Source organism: Oncorhynchus keta, chromosome 10, assembly GCF_023373465.1.
Source record: "Oncorhynchus keta strain PuntledgeMale-10-30-2019 chromosome 10, Oket_V2, whole genome shotgun sequence".
In the NCBI taxonomy this organism is placed as follows: Eukaryota; Metazoa; Chordata; class Actinopteri; order Salmoniformes; family Salmonidae; genus Oncorhynchus; species Oncorhynchus keta.
This window is the reverse complement of record NC_068430.1, coordinates 53,478,453-53,506,366: the sequence shown is the minus strand read 5'-3', so window position 1 is coordinate 53,506,366 and position 27,914 is coordinate 53,478,453. Positions and strand designations below refer to the sequence as shown.

The following is a 27,914-nucleotide window of genomic DNA, read 5'->3' as shown; positions in this document are numbered from 1 at the left end:
GAAATAATCTGTCTGTAAACAGTTGTTGGAAAAATAACTTGTGTCATGCACAAAGTAGTGGTTAAAACCGAGTTTTAATGACTCCAACCTAAGTGTATGTAAACTTCCGACTTCAACTGTATCTGGGTAGTTGCCATGTGGCCAAAACAAAAGTGAAAAAATAACTTCCTCCAAAATAATTGTCAAAACATAGTTACAATAAACTGTCTAAACAACTCAAAATGTTATGTGGCCACTTTACATTTTTTGTTCATATCCTATTTAAATGAACCATTTAATGCATTAGTACCTTGCATGTGGGGGTTCTGCCCCACCTGCCCTGAATGACAGATCGCCACTGGTTCCAGGAATTTATATTTCAGCTCATGAAACATGGGACCAACATATACAACACTTAACCTTCCCATTTCTCCCACATTCACCTTTGCTTTACACTGAACAACTACATATTCCATTATTTGGCATTCAAAACACTGCAGTGGGAATGGGACAAATTCTCTGACATCGAAACTAAGGAATCTTATCTGTACCTTTCCAGACAAAACCTTCTCAAACCTCAGCAGCACCGACACGCTTCCACTTCTTTGACCCTCTTTCCTACTGATCGAACTTTAGGCTTCAATCACTCTTCCTCCTATCACATTTTCTTTAATATCATCTATGGACATAGATATTTAGGCCCCAGTGATGACTCCCCTGAACCTGGCACCAGAGACATGCTTTTAATCTTCTTCCCATTAAGCTCTTCACCATCACCATTTTCCACCCAAACACATTATAACTCTTGCTTCATACCTTGGCCCTCTTTATGCTTTCTTTACGAGACGTGCCACTGCTTTCAGTATCATGAGCTCTCTTCTCTCCATGTACAATAGTTCCACTGCAGACCATTCAGGTCCTCTACCCTCATCCTCCACTTCCATGGCTTTAGAACTTAGGGCCATATATAGTTTGCATTCCAGCACAGCTGTTGCTTCTCCAACGTTTTCTCCATTGCCATCCCAAGCGCATTGTCAAGCCCTCTCTCACACTGGCTAGCCTTGTCCAGATTTATTCGTAGATTTTTTTTTAAGCCTAAAAAATGGCCTTGATATCAAGAAACGCCCCTATCAGAAAACGCCCAGAAATGCTGTCTGCAATTACACCCTTCGCGGTAGTCCGCCATATTGTCTCTGAGACAGCAGAAATCATACAGAAGTACACCGGCGAGAGGAAAGAAAGCGAACCTGCCTTCACTTGGATCCCATATTTGATCAAAGAGGTAGCTATATACAATGGAAGTTTGTCCTCTGGTTTAAATGATTTTATGAAATAAGCAGTCAGTTAGACATGCTAAACGATTTAGCAAGCCAAGCCCGCAGTGGGACCCGGTGACTAGTTAGCTACCTACTAACGTTACGCATGTAAGTTGGGGCGAGAGTTTGATGGTGGGTTAGGGAGACTACCGGTATCTATCCAATTGGATAACAATTTACAGCTGACACTTTGATTTCGCAAACTTTTGCCAATTAACGTTAGCGAACTTTCGTACCTCTACTTGAAATCTGGGGCACTGGGCTAACACACTTTTGTTATTCCTCAATACAACGAGACGCGTTTCTTATCAAACATGGCATTAGTTAACTATTTTAGCCAGAGGGCAGAAACACCACTTTTCCCCAAGAGATTGCATCCATTACAGAAGGGGACTAATACTAGCCACATTTTTTTTCAATTATAACTAGCTAGTGTAACTTCATCATATTATGTATGATATGTAGTGGATGTGAAACTCTGTGGCATGTTTACTCTGAAACCAAACAGAATTTGTCCAATAGAAACTCAGGTTTTCGTTTAACGTTTTGCAAGGTACTCCGCGAAATTAATACACTCTATTAATATCACACCGTCCCTGAATTCTAAAGGCAACTGTTGCGCACATAGTGGTAACTGGTTCTCTCCCCATCACTTATTGAGCAACAGTTGATTTTAGACCTCAGGGAAGGTATGATGTACTCCAGGTGATTTTTCACATCCACACCCAAATGGTGCGGTGACCCGGATCTACAGTTGGGCTCTGCCCGGCTGCTGGTGTTCGGAGGTGTAGGAAGGGGTCAAATGGGATGGGTGTGAAACGCGACTGGTTGCTGGAGTACATTGGTGATATCACACCTTCCCTGCGATCTTAAAGCCAACTGTCGCTCATGGAGTGACTGACTAGCCTGTTGGGGGCGATGAAACAACAGAAGCCATTCAGTTTAAATGGAATATCAAATTGTATTTGTCACGGGAGCGTGAACAGGCCGGGACTAAAGTTGGAAAGCTGAACGTTGTGCAAATACTCTGCCATATCAGGGGGCGATTGACCAATCGAAGCTCATTTATGGCTTCCAGACCCTACTGGATTGACTTTTGATCCCTAGCACTACCTAGCATGCTGTTGGCTTGCTAGCACCCACATAAGGAGACACTCTGGGTGAAGCTAGCAGGGCTAGGTGAGGTACTGTGTCAAGTGCTTAGTAGTGGACACTCGCGTTACTCTGTTGGCTATGACGGTTGCCTTTAAGATCCATGTGTTGATGGTGCAGAAGTTTGGTGGTTCACATCCAGCTCCTGGCAGAACAAAATGTGCTCTGTTGTAATGACATGAGGACAAATTGAAGTGACTGCAGCTAGCTGAGATCCTTGTCCTACATAGCTGACAAGTTGTAACATTATGAACACTAGTCAGTGAGAGTATTGTGCAATGAATGTTGCAGATCTTATATTCTTGCCTATCCCAGAAGATGGTACTTCAGTTCTTAAAACCTAGTGTAATCTGAGGTGTAAGAGCGAGGTGTAGGCACGTGTACCAGGCACAAAGCGAGGTAAAAGGAGCCCCTGGGTAAAACCGTTGAACCACAAATGCATTGACTGCTTTGTTAAGTTGGCTCAAGTGAGGATATCTATGACAGGAACCACGGTTATGACCGTTTGTCCATTGCTGGCAAAGATAAGCGAAGGCTTGACTGACAATATTGCAGATGAAATTGGTCTATTGGCAAGAAATATGGATGGAAATCATAATTTAGCAATACATACCTGTATGAGTGTTATGAACTTTTTGCTCAACAAAAGGAATTTTTTAAAGTTAAAAAATAGAATAAAAAGCCAAATGCTATATTATTTGTCTTAAAAAAGAAGTTAATGAGGAATTTCCATCAAACATATTCATGATCATGGATGTAAGAGATGCAGAGTTTTTTTCTGGACAAAAATGGGGTATTGGTGCTGGGCATGGCCATTGGTGCAGTCGGGCGACCAAACATTTGAGGTCTCGTGTTGGCCGCAGTTGACAACATTTTTCCGTTTTAAAGCAAATTTCCTGCAATTCTACACATTTTGCTATGACTTATGCAATCTGAATTGATCAAACATTATAACAAATTCATACCATGACAAAAATACTCCTGAATGCATCATTCTTGGACTTTTTAATTCTTCCTGTGCAGCATTTCCTTTGTTGATTGTTTGTTCTCAAAGATGCTCTTATTAAAAAATATATAGGTCCATTATCCTGCAGGGTGGCAGGTAGCCTAGTGGTGAGAGTGTTGGACTAGTAACTGAAAGGTATCTGTAGATAAAACCCTGGAATGGATTTAGCATGAATTAATTTAACTAGGCAAGTCGGTTAGGAACAAATTCTTATTTACAATGACGGCCTACCCCAGCCAAACCCTAACCGGGACAACGCTGGGCCAATTGTGCGCCGCCCTATGGGACTTCCATTCACAGCCTGGAATCGAACCAGGGTCTGTAGTGAGGCCTCTAGCACTGAGATGCAGTGCCTTAGACCGTTGCGCCACTAAGTCAGTAGTCATATAGCTTATCCCCGCCAGCCTTAGTAATTTAACATTGTGTCAATACTTTGGCGGTGGTGCACTTTAAAAACAACCTACTGGTAGTCAGGCCTGGAATTTTGTATGCAACAATCCATAGCCTTCTTGCTACTTCTTCACTTTTTTTTTTAGACTTATGGTCAACAAATGCAGTGTTGTAAATGTAACTGTGCATCAAATAGATTTTACACACACTTGTCGAAACTTTGTGATTGTCTGCACTGGCCATCAGTTCTTCGGGAAGTCCTTTTGCTTTTTCGCACATGTAAATGATGCTTATTTGATCTGGCCTTGGCGATGGTCTCAAATAAGATAAATAATAATAATATATGCCATTTAGCAGATGCTTTTATCCAAAGAGACTTACATTCATGCTTGCATACATTTTTACGCATGGGTGGTCCCAGGAATCAAACCCACTATCCTGGCGTTGCAAGAGCCATGCGCTACCAACTGAGCTATAGAGGTCCACGAATATAACTGACATTGTTTATTTTGTCCCCTCTCTCCCCCTGTTGTCTCAGCTGTCCAGAGGTTCCCCTGGTGGCTCCCCTTGCTTACAGCCAAAGCCCCCCACCCCCCTTACCCCCTGCCCTGTCACGAAGAGGCCCCACCCCACCTTCCCTCCTCTCCCTCTTCCCTCCTTGTCCTTCTCTGCAGTAAGTGGCCCCTCCCCCTCCTCTGCCAAGCTGTTGGACATGCCAGGACCTGTGAAGAGTCGGGCCCGTGTGTACACAGATGTCAACACACACCGGCCCAGGGAGTACTGGGACTACGAGTCCCATGTGGTGGAATGGGGGTACATACCAGTCTCTCAAGTCACAGCGACATTGGTGCTTGCTAAACTATTATGAGAAGTCTGAAATTACTATTTCTCTTCATTCCATGTTAAATCTCAAGGCCAGATCAAGGTCTGCTCCCTTTCTGTCATTTGCAGTTTAATTTTAATTACCTTGAATGGTGTAATTGACAAAACAATTATTCCCGCAGAAATCAAGATGACTTCCAGTTGGTGCGGAAGCTTGGACGCGGGAAGTACAGTGAAGTGTTTGAAGCAATCAACATCACCAACAACGAGAAGGTTGTGGTGAAAATACTCAAGGTAAGGGCCACGATGAGAAATCAACATCATTCAGATCATAGATTGCCATTCGATGCAGACTCGCATTGGATTCATATTGAATTAAAATCACCCAGACGATCAATACAATTGGTCTTTATTTGTGTTCATAGCCCGTCAAGAAGAAGAAAATCAAGCGTGAAATTAAGATCCTGGAGAACCTCCGCGGGGGCCCTAACATCATCTCCCTCAAAGACATCGTCAAAGACCCAGTGGTGAGTAGGAATGGCGGGAAAGATGTGAAAACGCTGTTCTTTTAGAGCACGCCATGACTTTGATGCAACAACCCTTTCTCTTCTTTCAGTCTCGGACACCCGCCTTGGTCTTTGAACATGTCAACAACACTGACTTCAAGGTAAGCCAGAGCATCTGTTTTTTTACACCTGAGTCTTATGCACATCGCAGCAAAATGTTTTGCAACGGAAAATTGTTATTGGACAAGTTCTGGGGTGTATTCACTAGGATCCAAGTGGAAGCAAACTAAACGGGGAGGGAACTACCTGAATTTATCCAGTAAACTCTAATTTTCAACTGTTTGGACTAATGATTACACCCCAGGTAATCCCTCTCCGGTTTAGTCTGTTTTCTTCCGTTTGGTACTTAATGAATACCACCCTGATTCTTAACTGTGTACATCATCTCTATTCTGAAAAAAAGCCCTGTGAAACCTTCGTTCTTGGCATGCATGCTGTTTCCCCAGTCTCCTGTGTGTGTGTGTGTGTGTGTGTGTGTGTGTGTGTTGAGGCACAAAAAGGTGCAGTGCCAGGATGTTTCTTGTCTTCTGGTTCTATTCTCAGTCGCTGGTACACTATGAGCAACTTTGGTGTTGAATTACTTAATAACAGACTTAAATCTTACCAGTCAGATGCCCAAGTTGATAGCTTTTGATTTGAATATGTGAATTCTTTGTATTGGATAATGTGTTCAGGTTGCAAAGACCTATACGCTTGTTATTTAGATTTTTTATTTGACTAGGCAAGCCAGTTTAGAACAAATTCTTATTTCCAATGACAACCCACTGTTCCTAGGCTAACTGCCTTGTTCAGGGGCAAAACGACCGATTTTTACCTTGTCAGCTCGGGGATTCGATCTACCAACCTTTCGGTTACTGGCCCACGAGGTCCATTATCTATCTGCATGTAATGTTCAGGGTGTAGTTAAATCACTGTGTTGATTCACTGCATCTGTTTATACTTGCAGCAATTATACCAGACCCTGACAGACTATGACATCCGGTTCTACATGTTCGAAATCCTCAAGGTTAGTCTCGTAATGTTGTAATTTGGGTGAACTATCCCATTAATTTGTGTAAGAAGCCCAGAGGCTTTGCCAGACATGAGTCAGCATTTCCCCCTCTCAAAACAAGAACATTCAGGTGCTTAGAGTATAGGCCCCTTGTTTTGTCTTTGTCCAATGGTTACATACCAGCTCTTTCCCATCAACATGTTTGTGCACCAAGACGGGTAGACAACATCTGTTTAGTCATTTCTGCCTTTATTGCATTACTGTGTTGAGTAAATCCCCAGCCTCATCGTTGCTAACCAGCGGCCATTTTGGCTCTGTGCACAGGCCCTGGACTACTGCCACAGCATGGGAATCATGCACAGGGATGTGAAACCCCACAACGTGATGATTGATCACGAACACCGAAAGGTGAGTGTTTACAACCAATGCGGCGGAGACACAATAACTGTCTGATTCGCCCTAGTCAAGACCTTTGTCATCCGTTGAATGTGACTACAATATGTAGGTTAGTTTAAATAGAAATTGGATATTGTACCACGACAATCCTCAATACAATACCACAAAGTCCAAGTAGTCTCTCCCAGTTTCACTCTGTTTGGTGCCCTAATGAGCACAACCCTGTTGTATTTCTCTCAGTATTGACTTGCCTCTGTTTTGTGTATTCTTCCAGTTGCGCCTTATTGACTGGGGTCTGGCTGAGTTCTACCACCCGGGACAGGAGTACAACGTCCGAGTGGCTTCTCGCTACTTCAAAGGACCCGAGCTTCTGGTCGACTATCAGGTATGTTTTCCTGCTACTGTTATGAATTGTGTGACCAGCTCAGTCTATATGATATGCTGTTGTGTACATCCCATATATATGCATATAGATAACCTTTTCACAATACTGAGCTGTGCTGGTTACTCATCCACCATAGTTACAGGGCAGTGTGAAAACAAAATATCTTCACCTTTTTTCTCTCTTTTTTTCCCCCCACTGTCTTCGTCCAGATGTATGACTACAGTCTGGACATGTGGAGCTTGGGCTGCATGTTGGCCAGCATGATCTTCAGGAAGGAGCCTTTCTTCCACGGCCACGACAACTACGACCAGGTAAACACACACTCTCCGATACTTTGTCCACCATGTCTCAAAGGTCACACTCATTACCAGTGAAGAACATAACCGTGGGCCTGTTCAGGAGGGTGTAAGGTTACAGAACAAACAGCTAGAAATAGACTGTGTAGAACAGATATGATTCTGTTGGGGACAACAGGGAATCCTGTCGGCTCTATTCATTCCATTTCTATCTGCAACGTTCAGAGCGTTTCACGTCACTGGATACGCCCCAGGTGAGATGAATTACCTGGTGTTGTTTCTGACTTTGTAGTTGGTAAGAATAGCCAAGGTGTTGGGAACGGAAGACCTGTATGACTACATCGACAAGTACAACATTGAGCTGGAGCCTCGGTTCAATGACATTCTGGGGAGGTACGTTGTCTGTCTTCACTAGTGTGTTTTTTTTTACACTGGGTTTGTAAACTTATACTCCTTTCTCATAGGGTTTACGGTATGTAGATTGTAAAAAAATAAATGCAAGCAGGCCCATTTTTTAAATTAGATTTTTTTCCATATTCTCGCCTGAATACACTTTTTTACACCCGTTGTGCGCATGCCGGTGACGAGTGTGCAGATGTGGGTGGGGCGTCTATTTTAATAAGTCCAATGAATATACACCATCACAAATAAAATAATTAGTTTAGTCGGGTCATTATTCATTAGTTAAGACGAATAACATGTGTTTTTAAAAGAATAGTATATTTTGATTTGAATTGTTACTGGTCTGTGCAGCCTATAGGCTACATGGCAGCACCATGCAAATTAAATCACCAGTTTATTTTGTTGATTAAAGCAGACAATACACACCCACATTCCCCTGCCCTGATAAGTCAACACTCATATATTTTATAGTAAGCATAGAATAGAATATAACAAAATACGGGATCGTGTTGAACTGTGGTCATGCAAAAAAAAGTGATATTTTTAAAGGGAGCCCAAGCCAACACCTTTTTGAGAATTTGTATGTGCTTGAGAAACCTTAATCTGCTCTTTCTGATCATGTAACTAAAATCCAAATCGGTCCTGAATGAACCTGTGTAATTTGAAAGTCACTTTTGATCCAGGTTTCATTTTTTCCTATCCTCACTCTGCTTTTATTTTTTTAAATCACTCCCAAACAACGCAATCTATATTTTGAAAAGCATGCGAGTCTCGTGTTCATATTTCACAACCTATGCAGGCTTTTGGAGTTGCCTGTACCCGATCGAGCGACACAATCGGCCTACACTTGATTTTAGGCTTCATTGTTGCATGCTAAATGTTTCTGATCAGTGATGGATGACTAGATGAGCTACCACCTCCATGTATTTATTTGCCCAGCCAGGGACCAATTAACCAAATTTACAAAAATATTATGTGAATCAAAATCGCATTGCTTGATTATCAGGCAAGTCACGAGCTTTTGGTTGGGAGTAGGCTACTGTGTGAGTGAATAGCAAAATAATAAATGTGTTAAGCTACATAACTTGCGAGCAACATGTTCTGACTAGTGCTAATACAGCCAACTAGACTAAAAATGATCACGAGCAGCACTCACCTCAACCTAGCTAACATTTCTCCAGCCTAATTGTAACCAAATATCCAAACAGATTCAGCGAAAACAAACACCTGACATTGACGCGGTCCCAGTCAAAACAGTGCTGAAATGATCAGCATTACTGCCATTTTTGTGTTTAACATTTTTCATAATGGCAAGAACAAGTTTGATGTCGGACAACAACAATAGAACATGATTTAATGCATGCCAAAGACGGTAAGATGAAAGGGGACTTTTATACCGAGGGGTTGGTGAGGCTTTTAAACTCATTGCAGCAATCATGACTAGGTCAGTTGGTGAGAAAAATAAAAGTACAGGCTTTGTTGCTGGAAAAAGCCCCCCTTGCTAAAGGGTTTCGTCTTAGTTTGAAAGGGATATTAGTTGTTCCTGCCTTAAAAAAACACCTGAATCTAGACCCTGCTGTGCATAGGTTTTTTTTGTGTGTGTTTATTTTGCACTGCTGCTAACCTGCTCTCCCCTTCCAGACACTCTCGTAAGCGGTGGGAGCGCTTCGTCCACAGTGAGAACCAGCACCTGGTCAGCCCCGAGGCCCTGGACTTCCTGGACAAGCTGCTGCGCTATGACCATCAGGCCCGGCTCACCGCCCACGAGGCCATGGCTCACCCTTACTACTGTAAGTGCGAGGAGGGATCCAGTTGCCAGTACATTTAGCCCAACTGCAAAGTCAAAATTGTCTATAACGTGAAAAGAAAATGTAAGGTTAGGGGTATGGTTAATTAGACCATGGTCCCATATTGATGCGATTGGAAGGGACCTGTGGGTTTATCGCAGGGGTGTGCAAAATACTGCAGATGTTTTTTTTGGGCCCTCGGTGGATTTAGTTTTCTGAGCAGGGTGGAAATGTTTTATTTTGGTTTAGAAAACTCCAGGGCACAATTGAATGCCTAAAACGCAATAGAAAATGATGTAAAATTGACAATGGACCTACAGGTAACTGACAAAATAATGGAAACACTTAAGTAAATGAGGGTTACAAAGTATATTGAAAGTGGGTGTGGTTCCTGAGTTAATTAAGCAATTAACATCCTATCATGCTTTGGGTTATGTGTGAAAATGCTGGACAGGCCATTATTTTGGCAACCATGGCCATGCCCCCTTCCACAGGGCACGAGTGGTCACTGAATGGTTTGATGAACATGAAAACGATGTAAACCATATGCTGTCTGTCATCAGATCTCAACCCAATTGAACAGTTATGGGAGATTCTGGAGTGGTGCCCGAGAAAGCTTTTTCCATCAACAAAACACCAAATGATTGAATTTCTCTGTGGAGGAGTGGTGTCACATCCCACCAATAGAGTTCCAGACACTTGTAGAATCTACGCCAAGGAGTATTGAAGCTGTTCTGGCTCGTGGTGTCCCCACACTCTAAGACACTTTGTTGGTGTTTCCTTGATTTAGTCAGTTACCTGAATATTAACTGCTGTTTTTCTGCCCCGCAAATGTATTTTGACACAAATCAAAGGCTTGTTATGACTGGGGTTACTTGGCATCTCAACCAAATGTCTCTGTTGAATGCAACTCGCAGCTAAAAGATATGTTATTTTCATGTAATGAAGGAGCAGGAAGTTTGTCATTCGTAGGCTGTATGTCATGCTATAAGAAGATTATTTTGTTTGTTCTAATCGGGGTCTTGTTCATTCGGGCACACTAGCAAAACGTTTTACAACGGCAAACAAAAACAAGCGTGTCATGTTGGAAACGTTCAGGTAGCGCCGCCTCGGTTTACTCTGCTTTCCTTCATTTTGTGTGTAATGAACACGACCCAGTTCACTGGTTATCTGCAGTTCCTTATGACCATCTACTTGCAGTGACTAGGAACTCGAGACTAGAGGTTGTTCAGTGTTTTTAATGAGTTCTTTTTTCCACAAAGATACCGTTGTCAAAGACCAGGGTCGCATGCCGGGGTCGGCTAACCCTGCCGGCGGAAATACAGCTGTAAGCACAGCCAACACGGTCACTGGTGAGTGCAAACACACACACCCTAATCATCCTAACCCTCCCACCCATGCATCCTCATCTGAACTCCCAGAGACTCCCATCACTCAGTGTTAAGGAGGATGTTTTGTCTGCGGGAGGCCAAGTTTGGAAATTAAACCAAATCAAGCAGCCGACTTGGTCTGTGTTAAGATTGAATTAAGCGCCTATATTGGTCCACACAAATTGGACAATCTTCTTATCAAGGGTTATCACATTGTCATAATTGACATACTGTAATTCAATCCAATACATTTCATAAGAGCTAAACTCACCATATGCCAGTGCATCCCTTGTCATCTTTCTTATGTAACTCATTGGTTATACAGACCTGCCAACATGTACGCAGTTTGCGTACCAACTACGCAATTCTCTGTCCATGTACGAGATCCGAGTTAAAAGTACACAGAAATAAATACAGCCTGATTTTTAAAAAATTATATATATATTTTTTTTACATTTCAATAATAAAAACTAAATCCACTGAGTGAATCTAACATCCCGATTCTTGAGCTGCAACACACGGACATGGAGATGAATACATCATTTTTGTACGTAGCTATTATTGGACGTCCTCCTGTTTTGTTGTGATGCTGAGTTCGCCGACCGTCAGCTGTACGTAAACTAATGGACAAATCCCGTTCTCGACTCTGTGCGGCGTGGAAAGGTAAATGCATTGTTTCAAGCTAACGTTTGCGAACACAAGATGGACATTCAGTGGGCTCTAAAGTGCCAGCAGTTCACTCGCATTTACTAGTGAAAGAAATTAAGTGCATATGCGAAAAATAACTGGTCGCATTTGTTCGAGTGTGATATACATTTTAATTCTGCATCCCATTAGTTGTATTTTCCACGTAACATTACGAGGATCACGCAACCTGACAGACAGCAACTGTAATTATGATCCACGTCACAAAAAGCATTACAAAAGTATAATAAAAGAATAAATCTAACTTCTTGGCATTTAATAGAAAGTTGGAAGTTTAGAAGACTGCTCGGTGAAGAATGAATAAGCGTTCGGTATTAGCTATAGAAGCAATGCTTCTAAAATGCCTTTGCACTCGATTTGATCAAGTTTGAAAATCTGAAATCATGTATGCGCCTCAAAGAAACACAATCGGGACCTTGGCGTAGGCTGAAACACCGGGCTCTTCTAGCAAACAGCGGGCAGATTCCCTTTGCGGTAGCCTACTTAAGTTTTGTGTAGCCAATTTGCGGTCTGTGTGGACACGATCATTTGTTTTTATCTTTTCAAAATGATTTCTCTTTTAGTGTTGATTATAGGAACCGTGTCTAAAAAGCCCATACTTGTGAGCTGGCCCTGTTTGAGAGGTGACAAGCGTTCCTCTACTATAGAGACTATGGGGGCATGTGCGAAGAACAACGTTATAGATAATTATCTCCATTCTACACTGCATGTAAGTAGAATAAACATACAATCTGTGCTAATTACACAAAACATATATTTATTTTATGTTCTGTACTTATCAGTATGAATCTTTGATTTATGTTTTGTACATGCCTTTTTAGAGGACTGAACTGAACCAGTCAGTGTGTGATCCATAATGTTTGTCTAAGCACACAAGTCTCCAATTTGCCACGCACGTCTAAAGTTGGACCAGGTTGGCAGGTCTGGTTATACTGTAGCTCACTGCATCATCAGGACTCCCTTGGGAGAGCGTTTTCTAAGTAACCCTGTGGTTATCTCTGAGGTGGTTAAGCTAAATCCCCCCCTTTTCCCTCTCAAGGTATATCTGCCTTGCCAGCTGCTGCTGCCCTGGGCACCCTCACCGGCTCGCCCGTCCTCTCTGCTGCCACCAACACCCTGAGCACCCCTGTGCCCGCCTCCATTAGTGCCCCCCAGTGATGGCACCCCCAGGAGAGCAAACCTATAGGTGCCACTCATGCAGGCACGCACCAACATCTGTACTTACTCAGTCAGTCCGACTGCCCTGAGATCCAGGAAGGCCAACCTCTGAAGGCTATCTCGCCTGAACAATGTTTATTTGTTTCTCCTTGAATGAACTTGTGTTAACCAGACATGAAATGAATGTTCTGTGTAATCGACACATGCAGGTATTTATTTAATCTTGATGGCTGTGTGTGGCTGGCTATGTCCACAATCTGAGAATGAGTCACGAATCCAAGGGTGATGGGGGGTTTCTCCCCCCGAACATGTTTTGTTTTTGTACATTACTGACAAGTACTTCATTGGAAGGTAACAGGAAAGAGACATTGGCATTTAGACCAAAAGGAACAGTCTGCAGTTTACTAATGCAACCTTGTCAAACGAGCGCTGGCGAGCACACCTTAAGCAATTCCCATATTTAGTCCAGTCTACTACTCTATACCACCATTATGAAAGACTTCCCGATAGTATTTGGAAGTGTTTGGTGCTGTTCTTGTGCTCCAGTGGTGAGTTGAAACACTGAAGCTGCCTCACTCGACGTATCCTAATGACACTTCAGCCTGAATAGTATGTCTTGCCTTTCTACTGTACTGGATACCTAGTTTTTGACGTAAGGCTTCCCTGACAGTTTTCCTTTTTTAATATTTTTTTTTAACGGAAATGCTGTGGTGTGCTGGATGGGTTTAATTTACTGCGGCAATGGTTTGATGTCAGTATTGTCATTCGATCCCTTCGAAAGCCAGGCAAAACTATCCGTTCTGTTATTTTGAAAAGTTTCTCTCAAATGTGCTGCTTTGCAGTTCCTTAAACTATGTTCACTCAATCGCTTAAGAGGAGACCGACTAAACATATTTGTTTTCTCGGAGAGTTAGTTATATGTGGAGAAAATATGGATGGTTGTTCACAACTGAATATGAAGGCACCAGAGTTCTGGTTAAGTTGGCTTGAAAATGTGTTTGTATTTATCAGCTGTTGCTACCTGAGGAGAGTGGTTTTCTTTTTGTATTTAGTTTGTTTCGGGGATACGTTTCTTGGATTGATCACCTGTTTGGCTAACACTTACGGTGGCAAGAATAAGTATGTGAACCCTTTGGAAATACCCGGATTTCTGCATAAATTGGTGATAAAATCTGATCTTCATCTTGGTCACAACAATACACACACAGTCTGCTTAAACTAATAACGCACAAACTATTGTACGTTTTCATGTCTTTATTGAGCACACGGTGTGAACATTCACAGTGCAGGGTGGGAAAAATATGTGAACCCTTGGATTTAATAACTGGTTGATCCTCCTTTGGCAGCATTAACCTCAACCAAATGCTTTCTGTAGTTGTGCATCAGACTTGCACAAATTTTGGACCACCTCTTTACAAAACTGTTTCAGTTCAGCAATATTCTTGATGTCTGGTGTGAATTGCTTTCTTGAGATCATGCCACAGCATCTCTAATGGAATGAGGTCAGGACTCTGACTGGGCCACTCCAGAAGGCGTATTTTCTTCTGTTGAAGCCATTCTGTTGTTGATTTACTTCTGTGTTTTGGGTTGTTGTCCTGTTGCATCACCCAACTTCTGTTGAGTTTCAATTGGCGGACAGATAGCCTTACATTCTCCTGCAAAATGTCTTGAAAAACTTGGGAATTCATTTCTCCGTCGATGATGGGGCCTGGACAGCGTGCTGAGGCAGCAAAGCAGCCGCAAACCATGATGCTCCCTCCACCATACTTTACAGTTGGGATGAGGTTTTGATGTTGGTGGGCTGTGCCTTTTTTCTCCACACAGTGTTGTGTGTTCCTTCCAAACAACTCAACTGTAGTTTCTTCTGTCCACAGAATATTTTTCTAGTAGCGCTGTAGAAAATCCAGGTGCACTTTTGCAAACTTCAGAAGTGCAGCAATATTTTTTTTCCGACCGCAGGGGCTTCTTCCGTGGTGTCCTCCCATGAATACCATTCTTGTTTAGTGTTTTACGTATCGTAGACTCGTCAACAGAGATGTTAGCATGTTCCAGAGATTTCTGTAAGTCTTTAGCTGACATTGGAGCATTCTTCTTAACCTCATTGAGCATTATGCACTGTGCTCTTGCAGTCATCTTTGCAGGATGGCCACTCCTAGGGAGAATAGCAACAGTGCTGAACTTTCTCCATTTTATAGACAATTTGTCTTACTGTGGAGTGATGAACATCAAGGCTTTTAGAGATACTTTTGTAACCCTTTCCAGCTTTATGCAAGTCAACAATTCTTAATCTTAGGTCTTCTGAGATATCTCTTGTTCAGGGCATGGTTCACATCAGGCAATGCTTCTTGTGAGTAGCAAACTCAAATTTGAATGAGTTTTTTTTTTTACAGGGCAAGGCAGCTCTAACCAACATCTCCAATCTCGTCTCATTGAGTGGACTCCAGGTTAGCTGACTCCTGACTTCATTGGCCTAGTGGTTCACATTCCAACCTACACTGTGATTCTTTAAATTATGTATTCAATATAGACAAGAAAAATACAATAATTTGTGTTATTAGTTTAAGCACACTGTTTGTCTATTGTTGTGACTCAGATGAAGATCAGATCAAATTTGAAGACCAGATCAAATTTGAAGACCAATCTATGCAGAAATCCAGGTAATTCCAAAGGGTTCACATACTTTCTTGCCATTGTAGATACTGGAAGATGTATTGAACACTTTCTCTGCGTTTTAGTGCCATAAATGTTCATCTTGTATAAGGATACATATGCATCCTTTTTTTTTCGTAATTTGAAATCTCAATATATGAAAAATACATGCATACATCGACAAATTTGAGTCTTTACTTCACTGTATATATTTGTATGTCCTTTGAAAATATTTGTGTAAATTAAACAGGTGTTTTATTTATCAAGTAAATCTGACTGTATAGGTGTTTTTTTTTTCAATGTCTCCTGATTGTAAGGTTTTATTAACATTACTTTCCTTATAGTATTCTTTTGAGAGGTCACTTACAGTGCATTTGGAAAGTATTCAGACTCCTTGCCCTTTCCCACATTTTGTTACAACCTTATTCTAAATTGTATTAAATAGTTTCTTATCAATCTACACACAATACTCCATAATGACAAAGCATAAACAGGTTTTTAGAAACAGTTACACATTTATAATATTTTTTTTAAATCTCACATTTCCGTAAGTAATCCGTCCTTTTACTCAGTACTTTGTTAAAGCACCTTTGGCAGTGATTACAGCCTCGGGTCTTCTTGGGTATGACGCTACAAGCTTGGCACACCTGTATTTGAGGAGTTTCTCCCATTCTTCTCTCCAGATCCTCTCGATCGCTGTCAGGTTGGATGGGGAGCATCGCTGTACCGCTGTTTTCAGGTCTCCAGAGATGTTTGAGTATTTTGGTGTTTTATTAGGATCCCCATTAGCTGTTGCAAAAGCAGCAGCTACTCTTCCTGGGGTCCACAATAAAACATGAAACAATACAGGAAACATAATACAGAACCATATAGACGAGAACAGCTCAAGGACAGAACGACATACATTTAAAGTCTGGGCTCTGGCTGGGCCACTCAAGGACTTGTACAGAAGCCACTCCTGTGTTGTCTTGGCTGTGCTCTTTAGTGTTGTCCTGTTGGAAGGTGAACCTTCGCCCCAGTCAGGTCTTGAGCGCTCTAGAGCAGGTTTTCATCAAGGATCTCACTGTACTTTGCTCCGTTCATCTTTCCCTCAATCTTGACAAGTCTCCCAGTCCCTGCCGGTGGAAAAACATCCCCACAGCATGATGCTGCCACCACCATGCTTCACCATAGGGATGGTGCTAGGTTTCCTCCAGATGTGACGCTTGGCATTCAGGCCGACGATTTCGATCTTGGTTTCATCAGACCAGAGAATCTTTTTTCTCTTGGTCTGAGTCCTTCAAATGCCTTTTGTCAAACTCCAAGTGGGCTGTCATGTGCCTTTTACGGAGGAGTGGCTTCCATCTGGTCACTCTACCATAAAGGACTGATTGGTGGGGTGCTGCAGAGATGGTTGTCCTTCTGGTAGGTTCTCCCATGTCCACAGAGAGACTCTAGAGCTCTGTCAGAGTGACCATTGGGTTCTTGGTCACCTCTCTGACCAAGGCCCTTCTCCCCTGCTTTCTCAGTTTGGCTGGGTGGCCAGCTCTAGGAAGAGCCTTGGTGGTTCCGAATGTCTTCCATTAAAGAATGATTGAGGCCGCTGTGTTCTTGGGAACCTTCAAAGCTACAGAAGTTTGTTGGTATACATGCCCAGATCTGTGCCTCGACACAATCCTGTCTGAGCTCGGTGGAAATCCTCATGGCTTGTTTTTTGATCTGACATGCACTGTCAACTGTGGAAGCTTATATAGACCGGTGTGTGTGCGCCTTTCCAAATCATGTCCAATCAATTGAATTTACCACAGGTGGACTCCAATCAAGTTGTAGAAATATCTCAAGGATGATCAATGGAAACAGGAGGCACCTGAGCTCAATTTCGAATCTCATAGGCAAAGGGTCTGAATACTTATGTACAGTTGAAGTCGGAAGTTTACATTTAGTTTGGAGTCATTAACTCATTTTCAACCACTCCACATTTCTTGTCAACAAACTATAGTTTTGGCAAGTCGGTTAGGACATCTACTTTGTGCATGACGCACATTTTTCCAACAATTGTTTACAGATTATTTCACTTATAATTCACTGTATCACAATTCCAGTGGGTCAGAAGTTTACATTCACTAAGTTGACTGTGCCTTTTAAATAGTTTGGGAAATTCCAGAAAATTGTCATGGTTTTATAAGCTTCTGATAGGCATCATTTGACATCATTTGAGTCAATTGGAGGTGTACCTGTGGATGTATTTGAAGGCCTACCTTCATACTCAGTGCCTCTATGCTTGACATCATGGGAAAATCTGGTTCATCCTTGGGAGCAGTTTCCAAATGCCTGAAGGTACCACATTCATCTGTACAAACAATAGTGTGCAAGTATAAACACCATGGGACAACGCAGCCGTCGTAACGCTCAGGAAGGAGACGCGTTATGTCTCCTAGAGATGAACGTACTTTTGTGCGAAAAGTGCAAATCAATCCCAGAACAACAGCAAAGGAACCTTGTGAAGATGCTGGAGGAGACTGGTACAAAAGTATTTATATAAACAGTTAAAGTCAAGGTATTGGAGTGGCCATCACAAAGCTCCTGACCTCAATCCTATAGAAAATTTGTATGCAGAACTGAAAAGGCGTGTGGGAGCAAGGAGGCCTACAAACCTGACTCAGTTACACTAGTTCTGGCAGGAGGAATGGGCCAATATTCACCCAACTTATTATGGGAAGCTTGTGGAAGGCTACCTGAAATGTTTGACCCAAGTTAAACAATTTAAAGGCAATGCTACCAAATACTAATTGAGTGTATGTGAACTTCTTACCAACTGGGAATGTGATGAAAGAAATACAAGCTGAAATAAATTCTTCTCTCTACTGTTATTCTGACATTTCAGATTTTTAAAATAAAATGGTGATCTTAACTGACCTAAGACGGGGCATTTTTACTTGGAATAAATGTCAGGAATTGTGAAAAACTGAGTTTAAATGTATTTGGCTAAGGTGTATGTAAATTTCCGACTTCAACTGTAAATAAGATGTTTTTGATTTTGATTAAATATGCAACAATTTCTAAAAACCTGTTTTCACTTTGTCATTGTGGGTTATTATGTTTAGATTGAAGAGCATGTTGTAGAATAAGGCTGCAACGTAACATGTGGAAAAGTCTAGGGGTCTGAATACTTTCCGAATGCACTGTATATTCATTTTGCTATGTTTGAAATTAATTGTGACAATTGTGATACATTTTCATTGTAATGCTAGGTTTAGTTAGACTACTGTTTTAGAGCTTCATTATCTGGCAGAGTGCCATTTGATGAATTCTAGTGAACTTGAAAGACTAATGACTTTGAATGACTCATTAGATTAGATCACCAATTGCGCCGTAACGGCCCAGTTAAGGAGCCCCATGCGGCTATGGAGTCGAGGTTATAGATTTATTTGATTTCAAACACAATACAACCACACGTGGATAATGCATTTAAAATCTTTGAGGATGACAAAAAACGTTTGAAAACGTATTTCCATTATGGTTCTCTAAATGGTTAAACATTTTACAAACATAAATATTGTAGGCTAGGCATACTTGGGTTATACATAGAACAAAGTGAAGGATAGGACAACATTGTCATTGGTTAGAGCAAGACTCCCTCAGTGGATCAGCGATCTCAGACTCCTAAACTGATGATGGTGATGCCAGATGATGACCTCCGTATAGGTTGACTCTTGATGGAAATGGAAAACTGCTGTTATTTTTCTTGCAGACTTGAAAAGTAGTAGAAAGAGCAGAGTCACTTGCAAAAACATTGTGTTTCATTTTCATTTGTGAAAACAAGTGACAGAATTGTTCACAAGCATTCGAAAAATAACTTTGAAATACCAGTGCGATGAAAACATTGTTCAGTCATGTCGTAAGCTCTGCTATGGTAGCTGGACGGATCACTATGCTAAACTTTTCAATACCGCCATTAGCATCAGTCCGTTGTTTCAGTATATATACTTAGAATGTAACACTTGGGTAGACTTACTCAACATTGGGTTGCTGAGCTAACAATGTGCACTCTTTGATACCCGGGGGAAGTGATTCTCCTGCTAAGGATGTTACAGCATTCTTCACTGTTGTGTACCCTACAAAAGAAATAACAGATAAGTTCCTAAATCTAACTGCATTTCAGATCATGTTGAAAATAGCATTTCTATTTTTACTGCATAATGATAGACTGAAGTTTGTTTGAGTTATACCTTTTCAAACAGAGCTCCCTGTCTATTTGCTCCAGTGATTTCCCTTTGGTCTCTGGTAACATGAAGTAAAAGAACACCACCGCTCCCACTCCAATCAGACCATAAGAAAGGAATGTCCCAGACAAACCAATCACATCTGGTGACGAAACATAATCAACTTAATTGCCAGGTAGATACTTTTTAACTGAATACTGCACTGCATTCTAGGTTGAGCGCCATACAAGGAATATAGTTCAATCTTTGAAGATTTAACCCTTGAATGAGTAGATGTGCTCAAACTTTTGACTGGCACTATATACAGTACATTCAGAAAGTATTTAGACCCCTTGACTTTTTCCACATTTTGTTACGTTACAGCCTTAATTCTAAATTGTGTTTTATTTCTCATCAATCTACACACAATACCCCCATAATGAAAAAGCAAAAATAGGTTTTTAGAAAATACATGAGTATTCAGACCCTTTACTCAGTACTTTGTTGAAGCACTCTTTGCAGCGATTACAGCCTTGAATCTTCTTGGGTATGACGCTACAAGCTTGGTACACCTGTATTTGCGGAGTTTCTCCCATTATTCTCTCCAGATCCTCTCAAGCGCTGTCAGGTTGGATGGAGAACGTTGCTGCACAGCTATTTTCTGGTCTCTCCAGAGATGTTCGATTGGGTTCACATCAAGGCTCCGGCTGGGCCACTTAAATTCAGAGACATTCAGAGACCCGAAGCCACTCCTGCGTTGTCTTGGCTGTGTACTTAGGGTCGTTGTCCTGTTGGAAGGTGAAAAGTCACCCCAGTTTGAGGCCTTGAGTGCTCTGGAGCAGGTTTTCATCAAGTGTCTCGCTGTACTTTGCTCCGTTAATCTTTCCCTCAATTCTGACTGTTCTCCCAGTCCCTGCAGCTGAACAACATCCCCAGGTTGATGCTTCAACCACCATGCTTCACCGTAGGGATGGTGCCAGGTTTCCACTAGACGTGATGCTTGGCTTTCAGGCCGAAGAGATCAATCTTGGTTTCATCAGACCAGAGAATCTCATGGCTTGGTTTTTGCTCTGACATGCACTGTCAACTGTGGGACCTTATATAGACAGGTGTGTGCCTTTCCAAATCATGTCCAATCAATTGAATTTACCACAGTTTGACACCAATCAAGTTGTAGAAACATCTCAAGGATGATCAATGGAAACAGGATGCACCTGAGCTCCATTTCGAGTCTCATAGCAAAGGGTCTGAAAATGTATGTAAATAAGGTATTTTATTTTTTATTTTTAATAAATGTGCAACAATTCTAAAAACCTGTTTTTTGCTTTGTCATTATGGGGTATTATGTGTAGACTGATGAGGGGAAAAAATATTTAATCAATTTTGGAATATGGCTCTAACGTAACAAAATGTGGAAAAAGTCAAGTGGTCTGAATACTTTCTGAATGCATGGTAGTAAACCGGACTTGTTTGAATGTGAATTCATAGAGGTAGACACTTACTGATGACATTCAAGAAGGAGAATGTGACAATTAAGTTGGCAGCCCAGTTGAAACAGTTTGTGAAGGCAAACGCTCTCCCTCTGACCGCAGCAGGAAATATTTCACTCAAAATGAGCCAGGTCACTATGCAACGGGAAAATTCACAAACATTAACCTCTAGTCATTCACAAGACAACGCCATATGATTGTCAAAAGCAAGTTCTAGCAAAGCTTAACAATAATCTTGTGGCCCCACATTTAGATAATTTGCCAGAAAACACAATAATTATGAATAATCCTAGGAGAAAGTACTTACTTGGTCCAAATCCAACTGAGTATGAACTGACGACTGCCATCATACAGAATAAAATGATCCAGTTCACCACTCCATTGTGGACAGCTGGAGAAGCCACTGGCATCAAAGTACCTATTGCTCTCTCAGCATCGTAAGCGATATGCCTTACTTCGGTCCTATCGTGACGTCCAAGGCGTTGACTGACAGAAATGTCAAAGCTTGATTGATTTTCCACCGTTAGCTGCGATAGGGGTGTGCTGTTATTGACATAATCCCCAGCATTACAGGGTGTGTTGGTGTTGACCACTGAATGCCCGCTCAAAAGTCCTATGGTCATCAAACACACGGACATTACTATACATCCACCAATGAGCAGAGGCCTCCTGCCAACCCTATCGGCAAACACCATGGAGACCAAGGTGGCGATCACCTTGACTACCCCCAAGCCCAAGGACGCCAGCACTGCCGAGGCATTGCTCTTGAAGCCCACTGATTGAAAGATGGTTGAGGAGTAGAAGAGCACATTGGGCTGACCTGTGAACTGTTGAAAGATCACCAAGCCTAGCGCAATGGTAGTCCTGGTCCTCATGTTGTCCTTCTGTTGAAAGAGGTGCAGAAAGCTGTACTGTGGGTTATCGAGTATGTTGGAAACATGTGCCGAATCCTCCACTTTGTGATTCTCAATGGAGTGAATAAGACCTCTTTGGACTGCTGCAGGTGTTCCGGCATTGGACGGGAGAAACCAAATGGAGACAAACTGAGCCAAAGTAGGCACGATGGCTAAGCCAAACATATACTTCCATCCCTGCCTGGCATCGGACAGGATATAGTTTATGGCGTAAGCTCCCAGGATGCCCACAGTGATACCAACTTCGTACAGAGTCACTAAAAAACCTCTGTGCTTGGGGGTGACCATCTCCGATACAAAGATACAGCAGGACATGGAGGAGATGCACATGGCAAAGCCCACTGTGATTCTGCCCACCACCAGTGCCAAGTAAGAGTTGCTGACCAGAATCAAACTCCCGGCCAGGATGAGGACGTTGCTGTGGAGGATGGAGTTCCTCCGGCCGTAGCGGTCGATCAGCCACCCACCAACCAGGGAGGCCAGCAAGGCCCCGATCAGAAGGGCACTGACCACAGCCTCCTGCTGGACACAAGTGAGTCGGAACTCGGCCTGGAGCTGGAGGAGAGCCCCGGAGATAATCCCCAGCTCGTAGCCAAAGACCAGGCCACCAAGCGTGGACACCACACTGGAGAGGGCCAGGGTGGAGCAACCTAGGGAAGAGGAAAAAGGTTTGGAGTATATAAGTATACAATTCATTATGTGAGTATAGGATTAATTTCGTTAACATTTGAATGATCTTTGGATGATGTGATACAATTGATAATGGTTTCCACAGAAGGTAAAAAATATTAAGGTGCAACACAATGTAATCGTTTGTGTCTATTTTCATATTACTGTATGTGTGCCTGTATATGTACATATGTACATAATTGGGTTTTATGCACATCCAATGAAATAACGAGCTGGACAGTAGAACATAGTGGCAATGTGCAAATATTTCACCTGGATTTTACAATTAGTGGTCTCATAAGTTATTTTGTGTCATTTCATAACAGCTTGTCTTGATGTTGTAAGATAATTAGGTTGAAATAATTAAAATAACTTACCCATAATATTGAGTTGCTATTCCTTCAACTAAAAACACATTTCAGTTCAAGCAAGGCTCAGTCCATGTTGGCATTTCTCGACTCTAAAACAGAGGCAAAAATAATCCATGAAACATACAAAATTCTGTTTATAAATAGAGAAATAAAACGCTTATGACCTCGCGCGCCCAAAAGGAGATGTCCTGCGGCGCATGAACAAAACCGCGAGCGCAAGAGGCGGCACAGCTCTGTAGTCATGACAACTCCCCTGTTTATGCCACTGATTTCATTAGACAAGACCACTTGAGATTGGCTCAACAAAATGCACTCTGGCCGTTAATCAGATCATTGCTCATTTTCTCTGTTTGAAAAAGCACCTTGTGCACTGGTAGCAAATGTAATATTCCTTGCAAATAGGCTGCAGAGAGAAGATGACAATGCATTGATGAATTTAACATGTCCTTTCAAAAATACTGCAGCAGCGTTGTTTCAATTAGAATAACGGTAATACATTGATTACAAGACCTTTTAATCTATTATATCCCATCTATTCTATTCAATTTACAGTATAATAATATTATATTCTATTCTATTCTGTCACCATCCAAACACCACAGTTTTATTGCTTGCTCAAAACAAACAGGCCTATTTGGTTCATACTAATGGCTATATGGAAAATAAGAAATACATTGAAGGTACAAAATACATACGATATTCACCACGATTTTACCTGTTGCCATTGTTGATGCGCTTATCAGTAAAACACCAGTATGTTTTATATTTATCATATCAGAAGTGTAAAATAAATTATTGCTTGATTGTACATCTTTGGACGGAAGGCATCATTGCTATCATGGAATACCGTTATTGAATGTTCGCATATTAATAGGCTAAAGCACAGATATAGCCTAGACAGTAGACTACATACACTAACTACCCTTGCCAAAATTGGCTGAAAGTTCAAATCAAAGAAGAAACGACGAGGTAAAACACAATGTAAGATTTCCCATCATGAGGATAGACTCAAAGTAAAGTATCCCGTTAAACTCCAGAGAACGCGCTCGAGTGCACTCATTTACGTAAGGCAATGACTAAGATGCTTTGTTTTTTGTAGCCTTTTTGTAGTAAATTTGCTTACCATGTTCTTACAATGTTTCTGGTGAAGATGCATTTGGTTAACTTCGGAGCAACACAATGTATGACTTTACATCAGGAAGTTGAAGCTACGTGGCAGAGAAAAGCGTCTCAAATTGCAAGACTCCATTTCAAAGTTTTGACACCAGGGGCCGACATCTCGACAACATTTAAAATATTCAAAAGAAATCGAACTCCGAATGAAACTTTTCCCATGCTTCACTTAGTAAAACTATCATTGAAAAATGGTAGGCCCATACCATAGGCCTAGCATTAATTTCAACTCATACATCGATTAAGCCCATATGAACGACAACACGTATGGAAAAACGTAATGTGTGATAGTTATTTTATGAAAACATTTAAAAACATCGCAGTAGGCTATCATTTGCCTTCGTGAATTATTCCTACAGATGTGATAGTGATAGCATATGTGACCTGGCTGAATCTCCAGTCTTTTTACATTTCGACTGTTGAAATATCCCTGTCAGTTTTACACTGAAACTAAGGGTGGCAGAACTTTTAAATAAATGCAATTGTGCCACTTGTCTGCAAGCAGAAAAAAACAGTGATTTGTAGACATGGCTGTTGAGGCGAACAGTATGGCCCTACTGCAGTTTCTCAAGAAAATTGAACTGATGAAACAGGGTGCAGAAGCTCGTGTATATCGGGGACGTTTTTGGGCAGGCCGACCATTGTAAAGTAAAGGTTTCCTAAATTGTATAGGTACCCGGTGCTGGATGAAAAACGCACACATCGCAGAACCATGCAAGAGGTGCTCTCAATACTTCGCTGTTGAAAAGCTGTTGAGTGACTGCTGGGGATCTACATGGTTTCAAATCATGAAATAAATTGAAGTTGCAGAGCTGCACCGCACTGCAGAGATGTTGCTGTGGTGTCTTTGTGAGCTGGACAACTGTGAAATACTTCCAATTTACAGGATGTTGATGATTGGAATGTCTATACGGTAAGTATTTTATCTTATTTATATGAGGTCATACATATCAAATAATATATTTAAACAATATGGCCCAACAGGTTGTGGTATTTGGCCAATATACTACGGCTAAGGACTGTACCTGGATACAGCCCTTAACCATGGTATATTGGCCATATACACCAAAGTCCGATGTGCCTTATTGCATTATAACCTGGTTACCAACGTAAAAATAATAAATGTTTTGTCATACCCGTGGTATACCGGTCTGCTATACCGCGGCTTTCAGCCAATCAACATTCATGGCTCAAACGACCCAGTTTGTAATATACATGCCTGCCTACCATTGATCTTTATTAGTGTCTAATATTCCTCTCTCTCTCTTTCTCTCGGTTCCTCTCTCTCTCCCTCTCTCTCTCTCTCTCCAGGCATATCTGCACCAGTCGTCTACTTTGTAGACCACACCTTCCACTGCATCTTTCTTGAAGACATTGTGGGCTACATCACCGTCAGAGACCACATCGCCTCCACGCAGCTCTCCTCCACCCAGAAAATCCCAGAGGACCGTCTGGAACAGCTCGCTAAGAAGATGGGTCGGATTCTGGCCAAAATGCGTGACGAGGACGCCGTCCATGGAGACTTGACCACGTCCAACATGCTGCTGAAGGCTGGAGAAAGCTTTCCTGAGCATCCACCCCAACACAGAGGTTCTGTTCGAGAAGCTGCTTGAAGGCCTACACAGCTTCGTCCATGAAGCCCCACGCCGTTGTCAATAAGCTTGATAAAGTTCGGGTGAGTGGTAGAAAGAGGTCGATGGTCTGTTAAAGGGAACCTATGAGATTGTTTGTACCAATGCATTTACAAGGACATGGCCCGTTTGGTACTGATTTGTTAAGTGTTCTATTTGATATTTAGATGGTAGCATATAGGCATAGACCGTGGAGAATCTGTCGGTCCGACAATGTTATGTTACTACAAATATTTGTTATTGAAATAAAAAAGACCCTTGGCTTTATTTGTTTGTGTTTTTTCTTGACATAATAATATACACTATTTAGCAGACACTTTCATGCAATGTGACTCACAGAGTCATGCATTCTAAGGATGGGTGGTTCCCGGAAACAAACCCACTATTCTGGCGTTGCAAGCACTACGCTCTACCAACTGAGCTACAGAGGACCACTTCTTTCACTGGTTAATTCAATGTAATGAGAATCTAGAATGAGGTTCTTCATTCTGCCCCACACAGTGTGCAGGCAGGCAATGATTCCTCGATCCAATTTCTATTGTGCCTTTCTGATGGCCCACAATCATATCCCTTGTCATGTAAGGAAGGCCTTACTTGGGATCTTTTATAAACGTTCTTGTTTCAATTGGAGCTGGGAAATCACATGACTGAGATAGGCGTGTAAATGTTTACATTCAGAATTGCTCTCCAGTCCTGTCACGGTAAACATCCCAACCAAACGTGAATCCCAATGAATAGCTGCTGGGATATTAACAATGCCATCACAATTATGCTCATCCTTTTGGATTGTAAAGGTATGAGGAAAAACGCTCAGTATTTTGATTGTCATGGCAATATCACTAGGGTTTTCTTAGAAGTAACGTTATTGGGACAAATGTCAAAGTCAGCCCTACAAGCAAACAACAGTACTTGTCTTGGCTATGAAACAAGTTCAGTTTTTATTACTGTTGTATTACTAAATGTATGCGAATACATCCTAGAGTAGCTGTTTATGCTATGCATGTTTTTTTTATGGTGATATCTTGCCCGCAGGACCCTCACACAATACGTGTGTACCGGAATGGCTGTGTTCAATCCAGACGGCACCTACAGTTTGAGCAGTTGAATCAATTCCAGGCTACAGCCGCAGGGAGTGGAGAAGCCATTGACAGTGCATTCGGAAAGTATTCAGACCCATTGACTTTTTCCACATTTCATTACATTACAGCCTTATTCTAATCAGGTTTTTAGAAATGTTAGCAAATGTATTACAAATGTAAAATAAATAACACATTTACATAAGTATTCAGACCCTTTACTGAGTACTTTGTTGAATCACCTTTGGCAGCGATTACAGACTCGAGTCTTCTTGGATATGATGCTACAAGCTTGGCATGGATTTGGGGAGTTTCTCCCATTCTTCTCTACAGATCCTCTCAAGCTCTGTCAGGTTGCAGCGTCGATGCACAGCTTTTTCAGGTCTCTCCAGAGATGAATGGGTTCAAGTCTGGGCTCCGGCTGAGATTTGTCCCGAAGCCACTCCTGTGTTGTTTTGGCTGTGTGCTTAGGGTGGTTGTCCTGTTGGAAGCTGAACCTTTGCCCCAGTCTTACTTCCTCAGCAAGGATCTCTCTGTACTTTGCTCCGTTCATCTTTCCCTCGATCACTGACTGGTCTCCCAGTCACTGCAGCTGAAAAACATCCCCACAGTATGATGATGCTGCCACCAACATGCTTCACCGTAGGGATGGTGCCAGGTTTCCTCCAGTTGTGACGCTTGGTATTCAGGCCAAAGAGGTCAATCTTGGTTTTTATCAGATCAGAGAATCTTGTTTCTCATGGTCTGAGCGTCCTTTAGGTGCCATTTGGCAAACTCCAAGTGGGCTGCAATGTGCGTGCCTTTTAACTGTGGGGCCTTATATATACAGGTGTGTGCATTTCCACATTATGTCCAATCAATTGAATTTACCGCAGATGGACTCCAATCAAGTTGTAGAAACATCTCAAGGATGATCATTGGAAACAGGATGGACCTGAGCTCAATTTTGAGTCTCATCGCAAAGTGTCTGAATACTTATGTAAATAAGTTATTTTTGTTCTTCAGTTGCAAAAATGTCTAAAAACCTGTTTTCGCTTTG

At 41.8% G+C, this 27,914-nt stretch overlaps 1 protein-coding gene and 1 pseudogene across 3 annotated transcripts; one reads left to right on the top strand and one right to left on the bottom strand.

Moving 5' to 3' along the window:
- The first annotated feature begins 1,107 nt into the window (after nucleotides 1-1,107).
- Nucleotides 1,108-26,044, top strand: LOC118388957 (casein kinase II subunit alpha-like; annotated as a pseudogene).
- On the bottom strand, nucleotides 18,698-24,620 carry slc2a10 (solute carrier family 2 member 10). Of its 3 annotated transcripts, none has more exons than XM_035778600.2 (7): nucleotides 24,119-24,620; nucleotides 23,002-23,084; nucleotides 21,349-22,605; nucleotides 21,054-21,176; nucleotides 19,579-19,714; nucleotides 19,365-19,464; nucleotides 18,698-19,101 (listed from the first exon to the last, which is right to left on the bottom strand). In XM_035778600.2, the coding sequence occupies exons 2-6, from the start codon at nucleotides 23,003-23,005 to the stop codon at nucleotides 19,365-19,367; spliced, it is 1,620 nt and encodes a 539-aa protein (XP_035634493.1). In that variant the 5' UTR covers nucleotides 23,006-23,084; nucleotides 24,119-24,620; the 3' UTR covers nucleotides 18,698-19,101. The 3 variants fall into 3 exon arrangements, with proteins under 3 accessions (XP_035634493.1, XP_035634492.1, XP_035634494.1); XM_035778599.2 differs by having other exon boundaries at nucleotides 18,698-19,061; nucleotides 24,119-24,618; XM_035778601.2 differs by having other exon boundaries at nucleotides 18,698-19,464; nucleotides 24,130-24,208.
- Nucleotides 26,045-27,914: the final 1,870 nt, after the last annotated feature.